The 24205-nt window shown below is 42.8% G+C and overlaps 1 protein-coding gene across 3 annotated transcripts in view; it reads left to right on the top strand.

Annotated features, from left to right (window-relative positions):
* LOC140393814 (plexin-A2-like) overlaps window positions 1-24205 on the top strand; it is a 582987-nt gene that overhangs the window by 426404 nt on the left and 132378 nt on the right. For all 3 annotated transcript variants that reach the window (XM_072480284.1, XM_072480285.1, XM_072480282.1), the window contains 3 exons: window positions 6306-6457; window positions 17403-17520; window positions 19689-19825. In XM_072480284.1, the coding sequence (XP_072336385.1) occupies window positions 6306-6457; window positions 17403-17520; window positions 19689-19825 (407 nt within the window). The remainder of the gene's footprint in view (window positions 1-6305; window positions 6458-17402; window positions 17521-19688; window positions 19826-24205) is intronic.

Raw genomic sequence — 24205 nt, 5'->3', positions numbered from 1 at the left:
TGCGAGATGCTCGAGAAACCCAGCGAATCACACCCACATGTTCTGGTCATGTCCGGCACTACAGGGGTTCTGGGTGGGGGTGACAAAGGTGCTTTCGAAAGTAGTGGGGGTCCAGGTCGAACCAAGCTGGGGGTTGGCTATATTTGGGGTTGCACAAGAGCCGGGAGTGCAGGAGGCGAGAGAGGCCGATGTTTTGGCCTTTGCGTCCCTAGTAGCCCGGCGCAGGATACTGTTGATGTGGAAGGAAGCCAAGCCCCCGGGGGTGGAGACCTGGATAAATGACATGGCAGGGTTTATAAAGCTGGAACGGATTAAGTTCGTCCTAAGGGGTTCGGCTCATGGGTTCCACCAGGCGGTGGCAACCGTTCGTCGAATACCTCACAGAAAGATAGAGGGAATGGAAGAGAAGAAGGCAGCAGCAGCAGCCCGGGGGGGGGGGGGGGGGAGAGCCAGAAGTATATTGGACTGTTAAATCATATTTTTGGAGAGTGTTTATCTGAGACAAGGCAGTTGCCATTTAGTTTTCGTTTTCGTTTTTGTTATATATTATTTATTCTTTGTTTATAAAACAGGTCATTGTTATTTATACTGTTATATTATTGTGTAAAGGATACACAATATACTGTGATGGTTGACCAAAAATTTTCAATAAAATATTTTTTAAACAAAAGAAAAATGGGATTGCGTCGGGTGGTACACCTGGTCCCAGTCTTCGCTCCCACACCGCTGCCCATTGCGGGCTACCTGCCTCGCGGCAGACATGAACATGCAGAGTGTTGATTCACATACATCTGCATGCAATTAATGGGGTAGAAGCCCAAGGACCCTGGGAATTGGGTATATGTGGGCTATGGGGTGAGGCTTGACTCCAGGACCCTCTCCCGGGATGGGGGGGTCCTGTGTCTGGAAACCTGAAGATCACCCTTGGCATGGTGATCTCAGGCAGCCCTCTGCTCAAGAGCATCACCCTGGTCAGACTTTTGAAACTCTGAAGTGGCCTCCTTCCCCTGAACAGCTCTGCCTGACAGTTGATGAGCCTTCCAGGCAGTCCAGTGAAGAAACAATACATGAACACTTTCCCTTTCCTAACATCTGCTCCCTGAGCCCTATGTCCTTGAGATTGCAGCTTTTTGAAGTGTCAGAGCCTTCCTAGAAAGCCTTCAATACTTTAAAAGGATTCATGTCCCCTGTGCTCTGTTGAAATGCTAGGCATTCATTCATTTTCGCAGAGCAGTACCTTTCACTGTGATTGACAGTTTAGTTCAGACACAGCTGCGAGGGGATTTGTTTATTTAACTTTCCCTTTATGCTTGAAAGCATCCCAAATACCCTCCATCAATCTTTTCTTTATTTTAATTTTAATTTAGAGTACCCAATTCTTTTTTTTTCCAAATTAGGGCAATTTAGTATGGTCAATCTGCCTATCCTGTATATTTTTGGGTTGTGGGCATGAGACCCATGCAGACACTGGGAGAATGTGCAGACTCCACACGGACAGTGACTTGGGGCCAGGATCGAACCCGGGTCCTCGGTGCTGTGAGACAGCAGTGCTAACCACTGCGACGCTGCCCCCCCCCCCATCAATCTGAGCCACAGTGTTTATAAACACTCTTCTGAGGACAGCACGGTGGCAGAGTGGTTATCATTGCTGCCTCACGGCGCCGAGGTCCCAGGTTCGATCCCGGCTCTGGGTCACTGTCTGTGTGGAGTTTTCACATTCTCTGCATGTTTGCATGGATTTTGTCCCCACAACCCAAAGATGTGCTGGCTAGGTGGATTGGCCATGCTAAATTGCCCCTTAATTGGAAAAAATGAAGTGGGTACTCTAAATTTATAAAAATAAATAAACACCGTTCTAATGAATGACAGCTCCTGACCACTTCAGAGCAGCTTACTGGTTTTGCTTCCTCTTTTGTAACCACAGAAAGCTTTTAGTGTTTTTGTAGTGGTTAGGCGCTGTCAATCATAGCAAGAATACTTATAAACATACCTTAGAATCAATGGTGTTACTTCAGAAACATTCAAATGTGATGGGAAAGATAAATAAACAAACCTGCTGGCAATTGTGTTGAAACCATTAAGCAGTCAATCAAAAGGTAGGTAAAGGTACTAACTGAAATTGAACAAACGCTTACCATTTCAAAGGATAATAATAATTGCGTATTGTCACAAGTAGGCTTTAATGAAGTTACTGTGAAAAGCACCTAGTCGCCACATTCCGGCACCTGTTCGGGGAGGCTGGAACGGGAATTGAACCCAGCCCCTGTTTCTGGGGATCTCTGGGGATTTCATGCTTTTGTAGTGCTGTGAGCTTTCCAGGAAGGCTCTGACACCTCGAAAATCAGCAGTTTTACAATCAGAACATTGAGGGAACGGGTGTAAGGAAAAGGGAAGTATTTTTGGCTAGAATCGTCAATGATCTGCCTGATCTGCTCTGCACTTGTCAGGCAGAGCAATTCAAAGTGAGAAGGCCACATCAGCATTTAAACAGATAAGACTAGACGATGAATTGGAAGAGAGGACTGCCTGAATTTAAAAAAAATAAATTTAGAGTACCCAATTTCTTTTCCAATTAAGGGGTAATTTAGTGTGGCCAATCCACCTACCCCGCACATCTTTGGGTTGTGGGGGCGAAACCCATGCAAACACTGGGAGAATGTGCAAACTCCACACGGACAGTGACCCAGAGCCGGGACTGAACCTGGGACCTCAGCGTCGTGAGGCAGAAGTGCTGCCCACTGCGCCACCGTGCTGCCCCCGAGACTGCCTGAATGAACCAATCCCCCCCCCCCCCCAAGTACCATTCCACCTGGTCCACGTTTGTGGAGACCAGTGCTAAAAGACGTCCAGCCTGGGTCTCCAAGGCGAGGGGATTCAATCCTGAGCGCTGGGTAGAACTGATCACTTGAATGTGCAAATTTAGGCCCACTATAGGTAGAACAGGCAAGATCTTATTAGATCCGACAGTTTGTGACGAGCCATTAAATCTCGCGAGACGCCTCTCAGGAGTTTTACCAGTCGCACACCGAGTCCCAAACGGCACTGGCATTAGATCGCTCCATTTCTGATATACCACGGATTTGGACGAGGCTGAAAATAGTGGTTTACTGGAAATTATTATAATTCAAGGAGAGGTCAGGCATGATCCTAATTAAGAAAGAACTTGAGTAAATTTCAGCACCTTACTTGCCAATGCAGTCACCTCCCCAGTGTTGTGACCCGTGGGCTGTTGAATTGCAGTGAATTCCAGTTTGTAGCAGTGCACATGGAAAGTGTCATTTGTTCCATTCCCCAGAGCATGATTTTCATACATTTCAGTGTTTTCTAATCCCAGATCTTTTGGCCTTTCTCCTTTCAGCGCACAGCTAAATGTGCTGTTCTATTTTCAAGATACAGACTGATTTTGCAGAGGACAGTTTACCAATAAAAGGATCCATCTAATTTTTGCAAATTTGAAGCACACTAATAAGAAACCAGATAATGCACTGCTAATCAGATTGTAACCCAGAATTTAATACTAGACAATTGCGCTACATGTTGATTTGCGCACAGCATGCCTGTAAGTATAATAAATCTAAAGTATGCAATTCAAACGGGAAGGTTTCAGTGTGTTATAGGTTGAATTAAGTAAAGTTAAATGCAGAAAAATAATATGGCATCAACAAGCTGCTCCAAAGGAGGGAACTCTTTGTTAAAACAAGTTTAGATGGATGTAAAAAGTTCACATGCATTGACATTGCACTGTGCAATGTTATGAAATTCCTCTGTCATTTTGATGAAGCTTTACCTTAAATGTAACTCAAATTTCAGGCTTCTGCAGCGTAACTTCATTGCAATGCTAATGTAAGCCTACTTGTGACACTAATGAAGATTATAAAGATTATTATTATGAGTGGCAAATGACATTTGTGCCTTGCAAATGTCAGGTATGGGCCAGGGTTTCGAGGACACCAAAGTGTATCATGGAGTTCACCTGACCCACAGCTTTTAATAGATTCTGGTTATGGGGAGCACAAGGGCCCACTCTACATGTGTGATGCAACAGAGATCTAAAGTACTTTTAAAACAAAACAATGTTTATTCTATGAATCCAGTTAACATCCATAAGACAAATACCCTCTTTGTCAAAGATAGCAGGTTTAAATTCTCTACTGAGAGCAGTTATCGCTTTTAAATTAGCAAGTGATCTGGAGACATTCTGTTTCATGAAGAGAGAGATCAAAATTACACCTTGTTTGGCTGGATGCAGCTCCAACTCTGAAAACGAAACTAAAACAGACACACGCCAGCTTTTTACTCAAAGCGAAAGTAAAAAGCCACCAACCAAAACCCAGCTCCACCTACACTCTGAAATCACTGCAGCTATTTGATAAACACCCATTTCTTAAAGGTACACCCGCTACAGCTATTTGATAAACACCCATTTCTTAAAGGTACTCTCACATGACACAGGCAATGATTATCTCAAACAAGAGAGAATCTAAACATCTTCCCTTGACATTCAATGACATTAGCATTGTTTAATCCCCTACTATCAACATCCTGGGGGTTGCCATTGACCAGAAACTGAACTGGACCAACCGTATAAACACTGTGGCTACCAGAGCAGGTCAGAGGCCAGCAATTCTGAGACTAGAATTTATCTTCCGACTCCCAAAGGCCTGTCCATCACACAAGTCAGGAATGTGCTGGAATACTCTCCATTTGCCTGGATGAGTGCAGCTCCAGTAACACTCAAGAACCTTAATACCATCCAGCACAAATCAACCCATTTGACTGGTACCCCATTCACCACCTTCAGCATTCACTCCCTCCACCAGTGTTGCACAGTGGTAGCAGTTGCACCGTCTAGAAGATGTATTGCAGGAACTCCCTAGCGTCCTTTGATGCCACATTCCAACCCGCAACCTCTACCATCAAGAAGGACAAGAGCTGCAAACGCATGGGAACACCACCACCTTCAAGTTCCCCTCCAAGCCATACGCCACCCTGACTTGGAACTCTTATCACTGCTCGTTAATTGTCGCTGGGTTAAAATCCTGAAGCTCCATTCCCGACATCACTGTGGATATACCCGCACCAGATGGACTGCCGTGGATCAAGAAGGCTTCTCACCACCAACTTCTCCAGCAGTAAAGGATGAGCAACGAATGCTGGCTTAGCCAGCAATGTCCACATCCCGTGAAGAGAATTTTTTTTAAACTCTTCAAATATGTATATAATATTGCACCATGCATTTTTATTTGCAGTCCGAATTTGGATTATGCTGGCAAGAGTGCTTCTGCATTGTGTAAGCATAACATACAACAGTCACTAATGCACTGGTGATGGAGGGGGAGAATGTTGAGTTTGGTGGCCCAGACACTGAACAAGTAAACTGTCCTGTGTGATGTGGCTGTTCATTGGGAAAACGTGATTTTAGTAATTTTCAATAGAAATCAACCATCGGTGCTTTCTCTTTTTACCAGTCACTAATGCACAAGGATAATTTGCAACTGGAAGTTTATGTTCCCTCCATGTGCTTAGTCAAAATATTTCTGTGTACAATTACAGTGTTACACAAAACAAGTCAACATGATCGCTGGCTTGTCTCAAAACAAATTTTGCAAACCAGGTGGCCTGCACAATAGAGATAAACAAGCACATTCCCATTTGGATAACTTGCCCTGCTCTCACACAATCTTAATTTAATTTGTATATCTCTCTAATATCTCTCCAATACAACTGGGCTTAATTACAGCATCTAGGTAAACAGAGGCTTCTATTAATAAGGTTCTTTTGTTTCGATGTTGGAAGAAAGCTTTTTTTTCCCCTACCCCCGCGCCCTCTTCCCCACAACAAAAGCATTTTGTTTTTAGCTTTCCAATTACTGAAATGCTCTATGTAATCCTGAGGACGAACTGTCAGCATTTTTAATTCACTGATCTCTGTTGTAATTTTGTACACGTGTGTGTTATTGTTGCTTGGCAACTGTTAGTTCTACAATGCGGATAAGCAGAATGCTGGCTTTGCGGCAAATTAAAGCACAATAGGTTATCTACGCGCTATTTATCATAGAACTGTCAGAACTGTTTGATTCTTCAGTCAAGCTTTCCAATAGAACTAGTCTGTAAATGCACCCTCAGCAAATATCTGTAGGCATTTCTCTTTCCCTGCATTTCTGTGTGCTTATCTTAGTATCTTTTTTAATTACATTGAAGCTGAACACAATCAGGCATCCCATTCAAATGCCTGATGCTGACAGAATAAGTAAATAATACTTGGATCGATTACTCTGAATTTATTTCTTTATTTGCCTTTTTCAGGTCACTCCAGTGTCCGGCCCACAGGAAGGGGGAACACAGGTGACCATTCATGGAGTCAATCTGGGCCTGGATTTCCTGGACATTGCCAACAGTGTACGTGTGGCAGGAGTGCAATGTATCCCACTGTTAGATGGGTATATAATCGCTGAACAGTAAGTTCAATCTGCAATTTAGGAAATAATGAGTTTCATAAGCAAACTTTCTTCTTTTCTGGTTTGACTTTTGATCAGAACCTTCCCAGGTTCATTAACCAGTGGTCCAGCCTGGCAGAGTTTTGTGCTAACATTAAAGGAATTTATAAAGCACGTCAGCTGAACCAAAGTTGATGCTTCTTTACTCTTGATATCTGCCAGCACTTGAGATTGAATTATTAATTTTAAATGCTTGCATTCCAAGTGAGTGACCTTGTCATTATTGCAGTCAACACTCGTGTTCCTGTGATGAGTTTTATAGTGTTACAGAGCTTGAAATTGTCACCAGACAGCAACTGGGCCTAGACATTGTGTCAAGCACAGTACTGAATTGTGTAGAGACTTGTTCATTTTTAATGGTGTTCTGCCGTCTTAATGGCCACCCTTGTTATAGTTCTTTTTAATTTCACCTGAAGTGTTCACACAAAACTTCGGCCGAGTTCCCAGGTTCGGTCCCGGCTCTGGGTCACCGTCCGTGTGGAGTTTGCACATTCTCCCTGTGTTTGTGTGGGTTTCGCCCCCAACCCAAAGATGTGCAGGGTAGGTGAATTGGCCACGCTAAATTGCCCCTTCATTGGAAAAAATTAATTGGGCACTCTAAATTTACACAAAAAAACATAAGAACTTTGGCTGTTACTGGGCCACAAGCGAGGATGGAGTCTGTATCTTGGTAACATAGAGTAGAGTGTTACCTGCACAGTAATCACAGTAGTCGAGTTGGCCACCCACCCTTTATTGAAGCCACCCGATTTTAATTCCATCAGAGGTAATGGGCCAAGTAACCACCTCGGGGGAAGAGGATGAAAATCTCCACATGTGCCTACAGCTGGATTGAGCTTGTCAGAAGATGTTCAGAACTTTCTGATTTCTCCCTGCGATGAGCTGCTTATGAATTCGGACTTGTGCATTCTTATTGACAATTGCCTTTAGCCCTGGGGAATAGTGGGTCTGTGCTGTAGATTTCTGGAATTTGATTTAGTGGTACGTTTAAACTTCTTCTCCAATTCTTTGAGCCACTGCTGTGGCGCCTGAGGCTTGGCAGCAGCATGACTGAACTTGCTCACATCAAATCAATGGCAATCGCATTGTACAGTGCAGTAAATATGTCTCCAGCCGCATGTGAGATTTTAAATCAAGTGCTGAAATAAGGTTCTTGCAGGTCAAGGGCTGTCATTGTATGTGATATATATTTTTTTGCATATCTATTCTCTCGCGCTCAGATTTAGAGAAGTCAACTCTGCAAATTTCTTTCATTGTTTACCTCAATATAGATGCAGCGTTTGATCTTATGCCCTGCGATTTCTTATTCTTTCCACCAGCGATTATTGTGCATCTAAACAGCAGCATGCATTATCTGGCGCCTTTAGCATAGTGAAACATCACAATGTTTCACAGGAGTGTTACTCAAAAAATATTCACACCAAGTCATATAAAGCCATAGAATGCTAGCAGCAATACTGTCGGCCATTTAGCTGTAGGTCACATCTAACGCTGTACACAGGAACAAGTCACCTCGTGCCACCTCCCTGCCTTTTCTCTATAGCCCTGCAATTATTTTTCCTTTCAGCTAATGACCCAATTCCCTTTTGAAAGCCACAATGAAATCTTGCCCCCACCACACTCTGGCCGTGTACTCCAGGCCCTGGTCACTCACAACATAAAAAGATTCTTGAACTTTCTGCCGATGGGAACGGTTCCTCTCTGCCTTTTCTGTCTAGACCCTTTGTCTTTTTGAACACTTCTAACAAACCTCTGCTCAACCAACCCTTCTCCCAAGAGAGCAGCCCCAGCTCTTCGATAATTTATCCCTTGAACCAATCTCTCGAATCTATTCTGCACCCTCTCTAAAGCTTGCATCCCATTCTTAACATGTGTTTTCCAGAATTGGGGACACTACTTCAGTTGACACCGAACCCATGTTTTATAAAGGTTTGCCATAACGTCCTTGCTTTTATATTTATATTACCAAATATTTATAAAACCTAGTATTCCATATGCCATAATGATGGCATTTTCAATCTATCCTGCCACCTTCAGTGACTTGGGCGCATAAACCCTCGGTCCAACTGCTACTTCATTCCCTTTACAATTGTATCATCGATGTGTATTGGATTGGCCATGATAAATTGCCCTTAGTGTCCAAAATGGTTATTTGGGGTTACTGGGTTACAGGGATAGGGTGGAAGTGTGGGCTTAAGTAGGGTGCTCTTTCCAAGGGCCGGTGCAGACTGGATGGGCCAAATGGCCTCCTGCACTGTAAATTCTATGACTCCTCATTCTTCCCACCAAGATATATCATTTCACACTTTGCTGCATCAAAATTTATACTATCACGTGTCTACCAATTCTACCACCCTGTTTATATCCTGTGAAAGTCTATTACTATCCTCCTGACAATTCACAAAATGTTCAAGTTTGTGTAGTCCGCAGATGTTGAAATCGATCCCAGCATGCCAAGTCAAAGTCATTGATATAAATCAAGAAATGCTGTGGCCTTAATATCAAGCTGTGGGGAACCTCACTATACACCCCTGTCCAGTCTGGAAAAGCAGCTGTTCGCCACACCTCTTCCTGTTGTTCAGCCAAACTTTGTATCCATGCTGCCACTATCCTTTTATCCCACGGGCTTCAACTTAGCTGACAAACGAGTTATGTGACCTTTTGGAGGTCCATGCACATGACATCAGCTGCAATACCCTCATCAAACCAGGTTAGTAAGCAGAGGGATTGATCAGTGGCTAGGGAATGGAGTTTGTAATGGGGACTGTGTGTAGCTCGCCGGCTACACAGCTGGCTTTTGCTGCCATACTTTGAAAATTGTTTGGGAGGAGAAAAATGTTTGAAAGCATAGCTCACGGCTTCACACTAGCAGGGTGGGGTGAAAAGGGTGCCCTGATCTCCAATATTAAAAAGACAGGAAACCCCCCTCCCCCAGCATACAAGGGACCCCCCCCCCATCACAACTAACCATCACCATCACAATGGAGCTCTCCAGAGGGGCCTTCCCCCTAGCTACCCGGGAATGTCTCTCTTCCCCCACCCCCGCCCTGGGGCCTATGCTTACAGCTGCACCCCTGGAGGATTCCCTTCACCTGCTGTACGTTTGCGAGAAGCAGTTGTAAATCCCCATTCTAAAGATTGGGGGGGCGGACGATATGGAGCGGAAGCTGCTAATTACATTTAAATGTATTTAAAGGGTGGAAACCTCGCTATGTCGCCAGTGAAAGGCGGACGGGGAATATCTGAACAGGACATCTTGTGGCTGAGAATCTCATTTTCCGATTCTCGTGAGATTTGGCTCCCGTTTCCCCGCTCGCAGGCCCAAATTCATGGCCAGCGATACAGGATGGCAAGAAAAGTCCCGCTGTAGATGATTCTCTGATATGTAGGATGGAAGAAGGAGAGTGCAGAATTTCCCAGCTGGACATTGGAGGAGGAATGTGTGGCAAGCTGTAGGCCGGTCGAGAAGGACCTGGAAGGATTGGTTGTCACATTCTGATGGGATGTAATTTGTGATTTTGACAATAGCCGTTGCATGACTTGGCAGGGGCAGAAAACTGATTGGAGATTAAAACCCCTGTTACACCCACTATTTTGTGTTCTCCTAATTTATAGTACATTATAATAGTGTAAATTATGCTTATGATTGGTCGGTAACAAAAGACTACATTAAAGCCTTTTAAACGTGCCTTACATTTCTGGTAATAACGTTGAGATTTACTACATTCAAGAATGTCATTGGTCAAATTATTTTGAAATTGAACAAAAGATGTTCTGATTACTGCATTCTATCATTTGTGCATCTTTCCCATCCTGGTCTCTCACTGTGTCCTTTGAGCGATCTGTGCAATGAACAACTAGACTCTGCTATAGTGCTCTGGCTTCAGAATGCAGTAACTCCTAACTCACATTAAAATCAAATCCAGATCTGGGCACCAGTTGAGGAACTATTATGTCATTTGGTAAGATCAGAGAATGTTCCTTCCTGCCAAAATTTTTGTAAACTATTTTGAGCTGGAAACCGAACACATCTGCTGTAAATTTAAGAAAAAGGAGACAAATGAAAAAGATTTTACTGATTTTCGATCTTTCAGCATGACTAAATTGATGTTGTGTGAGGCCCAGTGTTTATCTGATTGTATAGTTCCTGGACATCATGGAGGAAGAGAATGCATTACGAAGCTGTGTTGTGTTACGATTACAATCAGTTTGAACCCATTGCTGCTAGTATGATTGATGAGCAGAATAGTCTATCATGTTTTACCTCATAATGTATGTAAATCTACCAATTATTACTTCGCATCATCTGGCTCTAACAGGTATGAATTGGATAAAATCTATATTCTATTCAATATTTTATCAGTTAAAATCGGTGATTTGCGTTGATTTCAATGTAATTAATGGGCTGGAAGCTGGTCCTTTCCGCCCCCCCCCACCCCCAGAATAGGAAAACCACCCACTGGGCTTTGGTGCAAGACTGCCCAAGCATGGCCCTGACGCGGTGGACCACAAGGTTTGTCAAGGGGATAAGTACAAAATGGATTTGCCCTCCAAAGTGCATTTGAGGACTGCCCCCCTCCCCTCCCCCCGGCTGACAAGTAGGGGCTGCCCGCCCCAACCTTGGGAGTAAGAGTCAAATGTGAGGATGACCTGAGCCCCAGTGGCCTAATGGATAAGGCACTGGCCTCCTAAGCCAGGGATTGTGGGTTTGAGTCCTATCTGCGGTGAAAATATTTTGGGTGGCATGGTAGCCCAGTGGTTAGCATGGGCCAGGGTCCCAGGTTCAATTCACGGCTTGGTCACTGTCTGTGCGGGGTCTGCACGTTCGCCCCTTGTCTGCATGGGTTTCCTCCGGGTGCTCCGGTTTCCTCTCTCAAATCCCAAAAGATATGCTGTTAGGTGAATTGGTCATTCTGAATTCTCTCTCAGTGTACCTGAACAGGTGCTGGAGTGTGGCGACTAGGGAATTTTCACTTTAACTTCATGACGGTGTTAATGTAAATCTACTTGTGACAATTATAACAATTATTATTATACAAGAGGAAGTGAAATCACTTAGTTCCTTTTGATGTCGTGAGGAGCTGTCAATCATAGCAAGAGTGTTTATAAACACTCTGTGGTTAGTATCAAAGCAGGGTACTTGAGACGCATTCAAGCGTCTGAGATAAGATAAGGGAAAGATGGATAAACAATCCACCAAGCACCTGTCTTTGGACTAATAAAGCTGTCAATTACTGGCCAGCGCAATGTGTGAAATTTCAAAGGCTCGGGATTTGAAGGCTTTTCAGATGTGCTTGTCCTTTGAGGAACCCTCTGACATTTGTAGCAGCTACTGCTTTAAACACATTTGTCTGAGGCAGCAGATGGTAGGCACGGGTGAATAAAAATGCAGTGATTTTTCACTGTGCTGCTTGGACTGCTCTTCAGCTTTCAGGCAGGGGTGGCTGATGTGGGCGACTGATATTCATGACTGATGGGGGGGTCCCTGATGAAGGCAAGGAGTCCCTGATTGTTTGGGGGGGGGCACCCTCTTGGATGTGTTGTGGGATGGGACCCGTTATTCCCGTGGTTGGGGGCTGAGGTGGGAGAGGATGCCGCAACTTACCAGGGGTTTGGGGGGGGGGGGGCGGAATTAGTATTGTGTGTGTGGGGGGGGGGGGTGCCTGCAGCCAGATCAAAGTGGCGGCCTGATGCCAGGATTCAGGTGAGCTCTCCTTCATGCATATATTTGTATGGTAAACAAGTGAGACTCTCACCTGGGTCCCGCTTCTAGCGCCAGTGGGGACCAGTCGATTTTCTGCTGGCGGGAGCACTTAGTCTTTAGCCACCAGAACAGAGCATCCAGATCAATATATAATGTTCCAAGTGTTATTTTTTCAGTTGCATTCCGTGTCCGAATAATGAGCAAAACTGAACTATTCTAATACTATGTTAATGCTTGTCAACTATGATAATGCAACTCTAAAGTTTTTAACACCCAACTCTTTTTAAAATAAATATATACAATGGAACACAGGACAGTGATCATATTACCACTGGTAATTTTGCAGGTAGCAAAGGCACTGGTAACTGTAGGAGCATTTAATTAGATTATTTGTTACTAATGTAAATCAGAGCATTTTATTGTTTCTACTTAATTTATTTTATAATACAGTCTTGGAAACGGGTCAGTATTGATATAAAATTTGCTCAAGAAAGTTAAATTTCAAAATGAGAGTTGAACACTTGCCTTTGTGATTGATTGATGTCATTGACTGAATGGGTGAGTTAGACGGGCCAAGCAGGACCCATGAGTCGTCCAGTTAATCAGGGCCACAGCAGAAATGCCCCAATGGTGGACAAAGGACAACATTGGACTTGGCCTTGACCAAATATACTGAAGACACCCACTAACTAAAGACCATCTAGCTCATCCAGTACTCTGTAAAACTGTAATCCATGAGAAACCAACATAATTCGAAGCGGAGACAATTTTTAATTTCAAAAAAATGTTTTGAATCTTGCGTGGTATTTGTGCCCTGGCATTCCCCTGTGGACTGTTACACTTTCCTGTCTATTAGAATGCCACAGATGTAAAAGAATCACATGTAGAGAGGGTGAAAGAGATCTATACTCACAGTTTCTTCTCCAGTTGCAGTGAATACTCTCTGGCCTTGGACTGTTAAACATGTGGGTATTAATAAGCTATCTTACAGACAAGTGCCAAAAATCGAACATTTAACATGTTTAAAATAAATTGAGCTCTGTAAGAGTTAACTCCCTCATAAAAAAATAATTTCTATATGAGGGAAGTGATTTATTTAGACTTCCATCTTTAGACCAGTTTCCTGCTTAGTCCTTTGGGAACTAATCTCAATAAATTTTAACCAATTGAACATTTGTATTCATGAAAACCAGCGATTAACGCTTTGAATTCTGAGATAAGATTTCAAAATCAATATGAACATTATTGGCTCGAAATTGCTGTTGTCAGTGAAACATTTAAAAGTACATATGCGATATTCCCCAGCTCATTATTTTAACCTACAGGTTAAAATATATCCTTTGTTAAGTTAGAGGACAAAAGATCATCCATAACATTTTAAGCATTTGCCAGTATGACTTCTAGCTCTATAATTAATTTTTCAATTGAGCGTAGGGTTATTGGCGATGATTTGAACTCTTGAGGTGCACGGTGAAATTGGAAATGTGGTGTTTAGAAGCCAGTTTATAATTCTGTTGAACAGTGCACACACAATATCTTCTTATAGTCTCAAATTCCATGTTCTGTACACCTTTGTTAATTCAGAATCTGTTCTTCAAAACTTGTTAGTTAGGAAATATATATCTTTTAAAGCAATAGATTCACTCTCCTCTCCCGTTTATCTGAATTTTCTCCCAATATTTCATGTGCTGAAGTAAATTATCCTGCAAGATTTATGACTCCATTGTTCAAAATTAAAGCTGTCACGAAGCAGCCAGACTGAACACTCAATTGGTGCATTTACACATTGACCTTTAGAAATGCGCTGGTCCTTGGCCAGACCTTTGTCTGAAGCATTCAAGCTGTGTAATAAATGAAATGAACCAGATTGGTCTGCCAACACTTGGTGCAATATATACAGTCTGATAGCTCCTGCAAAATTCTGCTGGATAAGTTTAACATTCGCTGTGATTAATGCATGTTTGCCCTTAATTCTACTACTATTTGAAGTAACAGAGTCATTTTTTGATGGACAAGCAGAGCTAAGGTTGAAGAGAAACCATCCAGGTTTGCCAGTATTGCCATTTCATCCATCCAACCAGTAGGTGCCTCTCTTCATGGATATTGCTGTTATCCTTCAGGGTGTCACCATCTTAGTTGTTGACAGATCCATAGGGCGGCGTGTTTAAAGGGATGATTGGACGCACAGTAAATCCAACAGGCGGTCTTCCCGATACCTACCCGCTCCACGACTTTTTGAAATTGTACATGGTAGGGGGTGTGGCAGGAGAGGTGTCGTTCCTGCCTTTGGCCAACTTATTGAGATCAAGTAACCAATTTCTAGCCACTTAAGAGCCTAATCCACCACTAGCCATGGTAATTTACCACTGGTGGAGGGAGACCCATGTCTTTGGGAGGCTCGGTACTTTTAGCTGTGGAGGCTACTGTTCGGCAAAGTGGGAAATCTCCTTTAGCAGCTTTCTGGGCTAATTGTAGGCAGCTGCCTCCTCCCTCTCCCAGGTAATTCCCCATTTAACCTTCTGCCCCGAGCCTCTTGAAACCGTCCCTCTTGCCTTCCTTGCCAGGATTCTTAACTCCTGACTAGCCTGGGCATCTCGGTGTGTTGGGGTTACAGAACCGCCCGTCATCTGATTGGTCAGCTGCTCTCTGGACTCACTAGAGAAAGGGGCGGAAACTTCACCTGAAAACAATTAACAGTACTCCTAACTGCCGTGGGGGTGAGTTATTATGGCATAGCACAAAGTCAGTTGGCCCATCAAGTCCATGCGGATGTTGAATGTGCTGGTTTGAAACATAACATGAACAAAACATAGAACGAACAAGAAATGGCAAAAAGAGGACATTGATTCAGGAGGCAGTATGGAGTGTAGCACTAATGGTAGGTTTCACAATTGGGCCAGAATTAAAACACTAAGACCTGTGCAGATTCACGGGGGACATTTTAGAATATTTGCACAGATACTTAAAGCAAGGATATCACCATGAAGTCCCAAACCCAACATTGGCTTGTGGATGGCTGGGAAATCTCGCCCAGTATCATAGAAACCAGAAGTAGGCAATTCAGCCCTTTGGGTCTACTCCGCCATTTAATATGATCATGGCTGATCTTCAATCTCAATGCCATATTCCCGCTTTCTTCACATAACTCGTGATCCTATTGAAAGCTAAAAAAAAATGATCCATCTCTCTCTTGAATACATTCACTAACTTGGCCTCCACAGCGTTCTGAAGTAAAGAATTCCATAGGTTCACTTCCCTTCGAGTGAAGAAACCTTTCCTCAACTCAGTCCCACATTGTCTACTCCGGATCCTCTGACTGTGTCCCCTGGTTCTCGATTCCCCAACAAGGAAAAACATACTCCATGCATAAAGTCCGTCCAGCCCTGTTCAAATTATATACATTTGCATCAGATCTCCTCTCATCCTTCTAAAATCTAGTGAATTCGGGTCCAGTCAAACCAATCTTTCCTCGTGAGACAGACCCACTAACCCCAGCATCAGCCTAGTGAACCTCTGCTGCACTCCTCAATGGCAAATATATCCTTTCTCAGGTCAGGAGACCAAAACTGCACGCAATACTCCAGGTGTGGTCTCGCCAAGGTCCTGTATAATTGCAGTAAGACCCACTACTTTAAATCCTGTTAAACTGAAGTGAAATAATGCAGATGCCAGAAGTCTAAATAAAAAGAAAACACAAAATGCTAGAAATACTCAGCAGGTCGAGCAGCATCTGTGGAAAGTGAAATAGAGCTGGCGCTTCAGGTCACCGACCTTTCATCAGAATTGATTCTGATTTAAGTTCTGTTGAAGGATCTCAGGCCTGAGAATCATTAACATTGTTCCCCTCTCCACAGATGCTGCCAGACCTGCTGAATATATCCATATCTTTGAAGTTTCTTTTGGCTAACTTTCACTTCTAATAATCAACTTTTTTGTGCAGATGGTCTGAATGGTCCCCTCACCTCAACAACAAGAGGGAGGGACCATTCATGTGCTTCATTGGTTTTTCCAAAAGAAAGGACCTTCTCTGCCAACAACTTGCAGTTTTGTCAATTTTAGTTGGAGCTGATTTAAACTTGGAGAAATACCACAATGGGATGTTGCTAAATGACTGCTTTCTATTTTTAATATTAATTATGCACTAAAATCAGCAAAGTCATTGCTTGCAGAGATTAAACCCTCTTCAGTTGTCAAAGCTCAGCTCTGTAATGGAGGTGGGGGTGTGGGGGGGGGGGGGAGACGTTATCTGATTTAGCTGCTTAATGGCAGTAGAAATGGCACCAATGGCTCGTGCAAAGCCACATCGGCGGTGATTAATTTCCATGTTAACGAGTTGCGTGCTTAAGGCCGTTCCAATTTAGTGCATCACCCCTTGAAAATATGTTTGTGGGATTTTACGAGGAAGGAGCAATGTTGTGACAATAAAGAATCATTGCTAATATTGATTCATGCAAATATTATGTCATTCATCAGCATCTAGTTCTACCTAAAGTGAGAAAATTAAGAAATGTCTGTACATCATTAATTCTATTTCATTAATTTAAAAACACTTATATTTTTGACAAATTGTGTGCTGTTAAAGCATATTATTCTTTCCTTTGTATTACATTTTGTCTGGGGTTGAATGCTAATCATTCTGGAATTACTGTGCTAGCTTAAAAGAGGCAGTAACATTTTAACAAAAAATTGTCTTAGAATCACACTTTTTAAAAAAAATCTGCACCCAATGATGTTTGCATTTTGTTCTGGAAAATTGCTTTTAGAGTGGTTGTGAAAGACATGGAGTTCTCTTTTACTGTTGTTCAGTTTGCTCATCTAATCTGCCATTACTTTGTTGTGTGGAATGATGGAATATTACAAAATGAGAGCCAAAGTGATGGTTAATTGTAATAAATGGCTTTGTACGGCATTCTCTTTCTTCCGGAGTTAATCTTAGTATTATATTTTCATGTTTTCTTTTTACCCCGTATAATTGAAATTCGCCATGTGCTACTTTGCTGTAGGGGACAATTTGTTAGTTGTGCAGGAGTGTGACAGCAGCTTAATCTGTCCCGCTCTCTGCCAAGGAGCATTCATTTATTTCAGTAGAAAATGTCAGCGTAAAATTAGAACGCAGCCATTTAACGGCAGATGCGCATATAAGTGCTGGAAGGTGACATATGTTCTAATTCTGTGTTCTTACTTTCATGCTTTCTTTGCCAGAATTGTGTGTGAAATGGGGGAGGCGAGGCCTCACAAAGAATCTGGTCCCGTGCAGCTCTGTGTCGGGGAGTGTAAACCTGAATTTATGACCGAGTCTTCACAGCAGTATACCTTTGTGGTGAGTTAATCTGAGAATGAGTTGCTCAGTGACCAGCTGAGAAATGTCATTCTGCCACAAAATCCATCCCAGGGTATAAAAAAAAATTAAGATTTTTTTGTCACTTTTGTACAATCTACTTTATATTTTAGAATTCACTTCTATCTTATAATCGCCCCATGATGTGGCGTTACCTAATAAGTGCTTCCTGATTTATCTTCTCTCCTTCAGTGACCGGCTTTAATCCTTCTACCTAGGTTTCTTAGTTGTCTGTTACATTTCCATTTCAGTTACTCTACTCGCATAATAGTCAGGATCAAATCTAACCATAATCACTGAGAAAAAGAGACATAGTTACAACTTTTTATTGATGTTCCCAACTGGCATAAGAATTTAATATACTCAAAATGTTCTTAATTTCTGACTTTCCGATCACACAATTGTAGTACCCAATTCGGACTCTGAACATTGGTGTTCCAGCAAAGCTCCATTCGCTTTCGGCGACAGCGGAAAATCCCAGCCACGAACAAGGACAATATCTTCCTTTCCCTCTCGGTCTTTACTGTTGTTGCCTTTGTCTTCTGTACTTCCGTGGGGCACTTGTTTGACTCTGTGTGCTAGTATCTCCCTATCCTTACCTATTCTCTATCTACCTGTCTGTTATTTCTCTGCATTATTCTTGTTTGTTTACACTCCTGCATTTCCCATCTCTAATTACTTAATTTATTTGTCTCATGTTCTCGTCATCCCAACTTCAAGGGAAGTGCACCCATGGTTTGTTCAAATGACTCCAAAGATTCTCTGAGCATCATGAAATAGTTGAGTTTCCATGAACACTGGGAATTTTGTAGATCAAGTGAGCTGGGAATATTTTGCCCTAATAAAGTTCTCGTGCGCACAATTTCATGGAAAATACCGAACCTTTCAAAATAAGAGAACTTCAATTTGTGTATTGGGGTACCTGCAGCACAAAGATTTGTATGATTTGGTCTGAAAGCTGAAGGTTTCACTGAATTTATTTAAGGTACTGCAGTTCATTGCTGGCAGATATAATGGTGTATGGTATGTATAAACACACTGCGCGGGTATGCACATGCATCAATGTCTCTATGTACCGCAATATTGATTTCCCTGAGGATCATTGAAGGCATTCTTTTCCGAATATTGCCTTCAGAAATTTCTGTGAAAGCTGAAATCTATCACTTTTGGACAATACCAAATTACTAAATAACCAAATTGTCTCACCTAAATTCAGTTTTTATTAAAAAAAGATTATCATTACAATTTTTGATGCTTTAAATAAGTAATTTGTTTGCATTTTATACTCTTAACATTTGTCAAAAAACAGGCTGGACTCCCGTTTTCCCAACTTCTTTTACCGCAGTGCCCCAAACATTTTCACAAGTTTTCTATTTCCTTCATACAAAATGTGTTTCACCAACCATCAAAGAATATTCTGATTATTTGATTAGCATCACAATGAGGGATTGATTCTATTCTCGTGAAGCAAATTTGACTGACACTGTTTGAGCTAATATTATTCAGGCTGCCTTTGGTAATGTACACCAGATCTGGAACCATGTTGTGAGAGCGAAAGCAAAGTGAATAGATTCCTTTAAAAATCACCTTTTCTCAACATGTATCAGAAGCTATTATTTATTTTTGTTGGTTAGCCATTCAGCGGGGGGGGGGGGGGGGGGGGGGGGGGGGGGCTAAGCTCACTTATTTGAAGAATGGGCTCCACTGCCCAAGGCATTTATGGTAATTTGTTTATTGCCTTTTGTTATTCCAAAAGTTAATGCAGTTCCAAACGCCTTTCAGGTGGTCTCTGAAATACTGCATTGCAAAACCAACTGTATAATTCAAGCTGATAGTGCTGGCGGTAAAAGTTAAATGAATGAAAAGGGGGGCAGTCATTGAAGGTATTCTTTTCAAACCTTCAAAGATGACAGCCTTCAGAGATATGTAGATTCTACAGCGCGCCCTTGGGAAGGGAGAAGAAGGGGAGTTAAATAAATGTAAGTCAAGGATCTTTGGCTATGCTATCATAAGAACGATACATCATGCAAAAAAAATTCTTTCATAGCATCAGTCAGAACAAACTGGAGAAGTAATTTTATTTTTTAATCAGCCCTTTGTCTCTATTTCTCTTTAAATGATGTCTTTGTTTCCTCGTTTCCTTTCGACAGAAGCCTTCTCTGGAGGAACTGAACCCGAGTCGAGGTCCTGAGTCTGGGGGGACGATGGTAACGATTACGGGAAAATATCTTGGAGCCGGCAGCAGTGTCAATGTACTGTTTGGGAATCAAACCTGTGAGTTTTACAGGTGAGGGGGAAAAAAAAGCAAATGCGATGCCCAACATTCTAGAAGCTAGAAGATCATTCAGCATTGAGTTGGAACTGTCCTTTCGCTCTTAGCGGAGGCATTTAATTTATTGAGTGAACTGAGTCGCAATCATAAGGTGTGAACTTTACCGTTATTCATTATTTTTTATTATGCCTATTCCAGATCTGTTTTGTACTGAAAATAATTGGCATGGTTGATATCATTAGGGCAAGTATCTCCTGCTATAATTTATCATCGGCTGTAGGAAAATACTAAATTGATGCATCGCATAAATAGCAATTTCAAATGTCATAAATTAAAAGGGACAAAATTTGCCCAATACTCTGTTATTGCAACCAATGGCAGCCAGATGATGATGCGTTCGAATAATTTGTATCAACTTAGGATCATATAAAATGGAGCTGTCGGTACTTCCAGACATATCCCAGCTATACTGATCATGTAAACATATGCAATGAGCAAAAGTTTTTATTTTATTTTTTAAAAATTTAGAGTCCCCAATTCATTTTTCCAATTAAGGGGCAATTTTAGCGTGGCCAATCCACCTACCCTGCACATCTTTGGGTTGCGGGGGCGAAACCCACGCAAACACGGGGAGAATGTGCATACTCCACATGGACAGTGACCCAGGGCTGGGACCGAACCTGGGACCTGAGCGCCATGATGCAGCAGTGCTAACCACTACACCACCGTGCTGCCCTCAATTAGCAAAAATAAAGGAAGCATTAACCTTTCAAGCCTGCATTGGATTCAAACCAATGACAGATAAGAAGGCCTTGTGCGAATAGATGCAAGCAGGAAGTCACAAAGAAACATATGGATCAATTAAGTGAGTGGGCTAAACTATGGCAAAAGGAGCTAATAGAGGAATTGTCAGGTCATCCAATTTGGCATCAAAAAAGATAAATGAGAGTATTTGCTAAATGGTAAGGAACTAAGATCTGTGGGGGAGCAAGATATTTGGGTGCCCACGTACACAAATCACTAAAAGCCAGTGGCCAGGTTACAAAAATCAATCAAAACGTCTAATGGAATGTTGGCCTTCGTCTCCAAAGGGCTGGAATGAAAAGAGAGAAAGCTATGCTTCAGTTGTATGGAGCACAAATTCTGTTTGTATTCCCTCCAGTAATAGTAAATTGATGGATAATCAAATTGAGATGTTTAAAATAATAAAAAGTATTTGATAAGGTACAGTAGGAAAGCTTTTTCCTTGTATAGGGAGCTTAAGTAAAAGGGGACATAATCTTAAAATTGGAGCCAGGCCATTCAGAAATGAAATAAGGAAATGCTTGATCACGCGTTCGATAGAATACATTTGGAATTGTCCTCAAATGTCTGTGGATAGAGGGGTGGCATGTGGTGCAGTGGTTAGCACTGGGACTGTGGCACTGAGGACCTGGGTTTGAATCCCGGCCCTGGGTCACTGTGTGTGAGGAGTTCGCACATTCTCCCTGTATCTGCATGGGTTTCACCCCCACAACCCAAAGATGTGCAGGTTAGGTGGATTGGCCATGCTAAATTGCCCCTTAATTAGAAAAAAAAAAGTAATTGGGTACTCTAAATTAAAAAAAAAAAGTCTATGGATAGTGGGTCGGTTGAGGTTTTCAAGAGTCAGATTGATTGATTTTTGTTAGCTGAGGTTATTGAGGAATATGGAGCAAAGATGGATAAATCAGGTTGAGGCATAGATAAAACATGCTCAAATTGAATGGCTAACGAGCTCAAGTGGCTGAATGACCTACTTCTGTTCCTTTGTATGTTCAGGCAACAATGCAGAGAGGCCCTGCATTCAGGTATAACCCGGAGTATATGCTTAAGGTAACGGAGCAAACGATGTTCTAAAAAATTGAACACATTCTTTCCTGTTGAAACACGGGCGGACTTAAAGGCAGGACTGGGAGGGAAGTCAGAAATATCAGCATTGGGTAATCTTCCAGAGGCAGGTCACCACTGGCAGAGTTTACCCGCCCAGCAGCATCTTCCAGAGGCAGGTCACCACTGGCAGAGTTTACCCACCCAGCAGCATCTTCCAGAGGCAGGTCACCACTGGCAGAGTTTACCCACCCAGCAGCATCTTCCAGAGGCAGGTCACCACTGGCAGACTTTACATGTCCAGCAGTGGCAGGTGCAAAACTAACGTGGCCATTTATGAGGTTATCACGATCTTCCCAGTGGTGGACCGGTTTGATGTCCAAACCTGGCTGGTGCTTGGAGGGACATTGCTAGTGGCTGGCCAAGGAAAAGGGGCCCCTTAAGACTGTGGCACTTTTTTATTTCCCTTCCCGGAACACAGCACCAGAGAAGCAGCGATCAGCAGGTCACAACAGCGGCTGCCAGCCATGCCATTCCACTCCACATAGAAGACCTAGAAGTTGGGGCTATTATTCTTTTTATCAAATTGAATACTTTTTCAAATGGAGATTTATGTTTCCCCTCATGCAGGGGCAATGCCCATTTCTGCTATGGGAACTAACATCTTTCTAAGGCTACAGGCCTTCCAATTGGACCTGCGGCCTCGGGAACATCCCCTCACCGTCCATTTAATTGACCACCTCTAGGAAGACCACCTAGGCGGGTGCCCTGACAGTGAATTTCCTGAATTTCAAATCGGCATCTTTTTCGTTGAACATTTTATCACATAAAAGCTTGTGCTTTTCCATTATAGTGACCATTTCAGCAATCTTGTTCTGGCACGTCATCTCAGGTTCTCTCTGTGTGTCTGAATTGCTGATTCTCCTGCCAATTTCAATATTTTTTTTACCTCTTCAGTTAATTTCTCATTGTCAAGCTTCCCTTCTGCAACTTCCTTTTGAAGGCTGTGAATGGTTTCTTCTGTTTCCTTGTTGAGACTTGACAGTTCCAAATTCAGTTGTTCTATTTCAGTTTTATAAGAACTGCACTGCTTTGTTTCTTCGACATACTTCTTCCCTTGTGGGGTCTTTCGTTGCCCTCTTTGTGGGGTCTTTTGTTGCCTTCCTCATGGAGACTCAGTTGTCTATGGATCTTTTTTTGAGCGTTGCCCTCTATCCAGGGTCTTCCCTCATGACCATAGCCGTTCATTTCTTCTTTGGGTTGCTACTTTGAAGTGTGTTTCCACTTTAAAGATATTACCGCTGAGTGCATTGCCACTTTAAGACTGTCACTGTTTATTTTTCACGCAGCTATCTGGAGCTGCCGGCAGTGTCTCTGTTTTTCTGCACTTTTGGTGTTTTGGCCAGAATGTGGCTGCTCTTTTTGAACTTTTTTTAAACTTATACTTTTTCTAAAGGGAGGCCATTTCAGCAATCTCTGCTATTTTCTTTTCAGCCATTTGCAGGGCTTGTTTATTTTTTCAAACGAGCCATTTTGTTTGTCTGTTCGGGACTACCTTTTTCCCACGCTTAAAGCTGTAGCACCATTCTCTGTGTGCTCTGGTTTTTGAACTTTGCAGCAACTCTCCTTCGTTTTTTTAACTAAAAATCTAGCTTCCTGCTGCCCAGGATTAGTTTCGCTTTTTTTACTCTGTTTCATTTTTAAACTTTTGACTCAGTTGGTCGGTTTTACAGGGATTTTTCTTTTCTACCAGCTTTCTTTCTTCACAGTTTTGCTGTGCCTGTCTTTCAGTTTCTTCAAGCCACTAAGCCTCCCGGGACCTCCACCTGGTCTAACATGTAAGCACAGGTACTTTTCTGTATTCAGCTCACCCTTGCGGATTCTGACCAGGTGTCTTGCTGTGGTCTCTCTGTTGCTCGCCTATCTCATAACCCTCTATGTTTTCTGATTCCACATTACTTGGGCTCTGGCAATATCTCTTCTTAGGTGCGTGTCTCTCTATTTAGGCTTCAGTGTTCCATACCTTCGGTACCATTCTGTGTTCCTTAATTTAGTTGACATCTTATCGCTGTTGATCACCAACGATCAGCAGCCGGTATCCCATTCTGGTATCAAGTCATGTTATGTACTCAATATGGGTGATGGTGGCTCGTTGATGAGATCTTGAGGCTTTTGTGTTTAAACACAAACACCTTTATTGGTAGCCTTTGGCCAATTAAAGTTCCAAGAATGGTGCATGGTGTTCCTCCCACCATGCAGCCTAGCAACTTAGTGTTATTCCTGACTGTTCTCTGATCATGGGCGGGATTCTCTAATCCCGCGGCAGAGTGTCCACGCTGTCGTAAACTCCATTGCGTTTTACGACTGCATGAACGGGCCGCTGCCAAGACTAATTCTAGCCCCTACAGGAGGCCAGCACGGCGCACGCTGCGGGATCCGTGCATGTGCAGTGGTGCCGGTGCCAATGAGTGCATGCGCAGTGGCCTCCTTCAACGCGCCGACCCCGACGCAACATGGCGCAGGGCTACAGGGCCCAGCGCGTAGGAA

Source organism: Scyliorhinus torazame, chromosome 17, assembly GCF_047496885.1.
Source record: "Scyliorhinus torazame isolate Kashiwa2021f chromosome 17, sScyTor2.1, whole genome shotgun sequence".
In the NCBI taxonomy this organism is placed as follows: Eukaryota; Metazoa; Chordata; class Chondrichthyes; order Carcharhiniformes; family Scyliorhinidae; genus Scyliorhinus; species Scyliorhinus torazame.
Note: the sequence above shows the minus strand (reverse complement) of the source record. Positions and strands in the feature narration are given on the sequence as shown.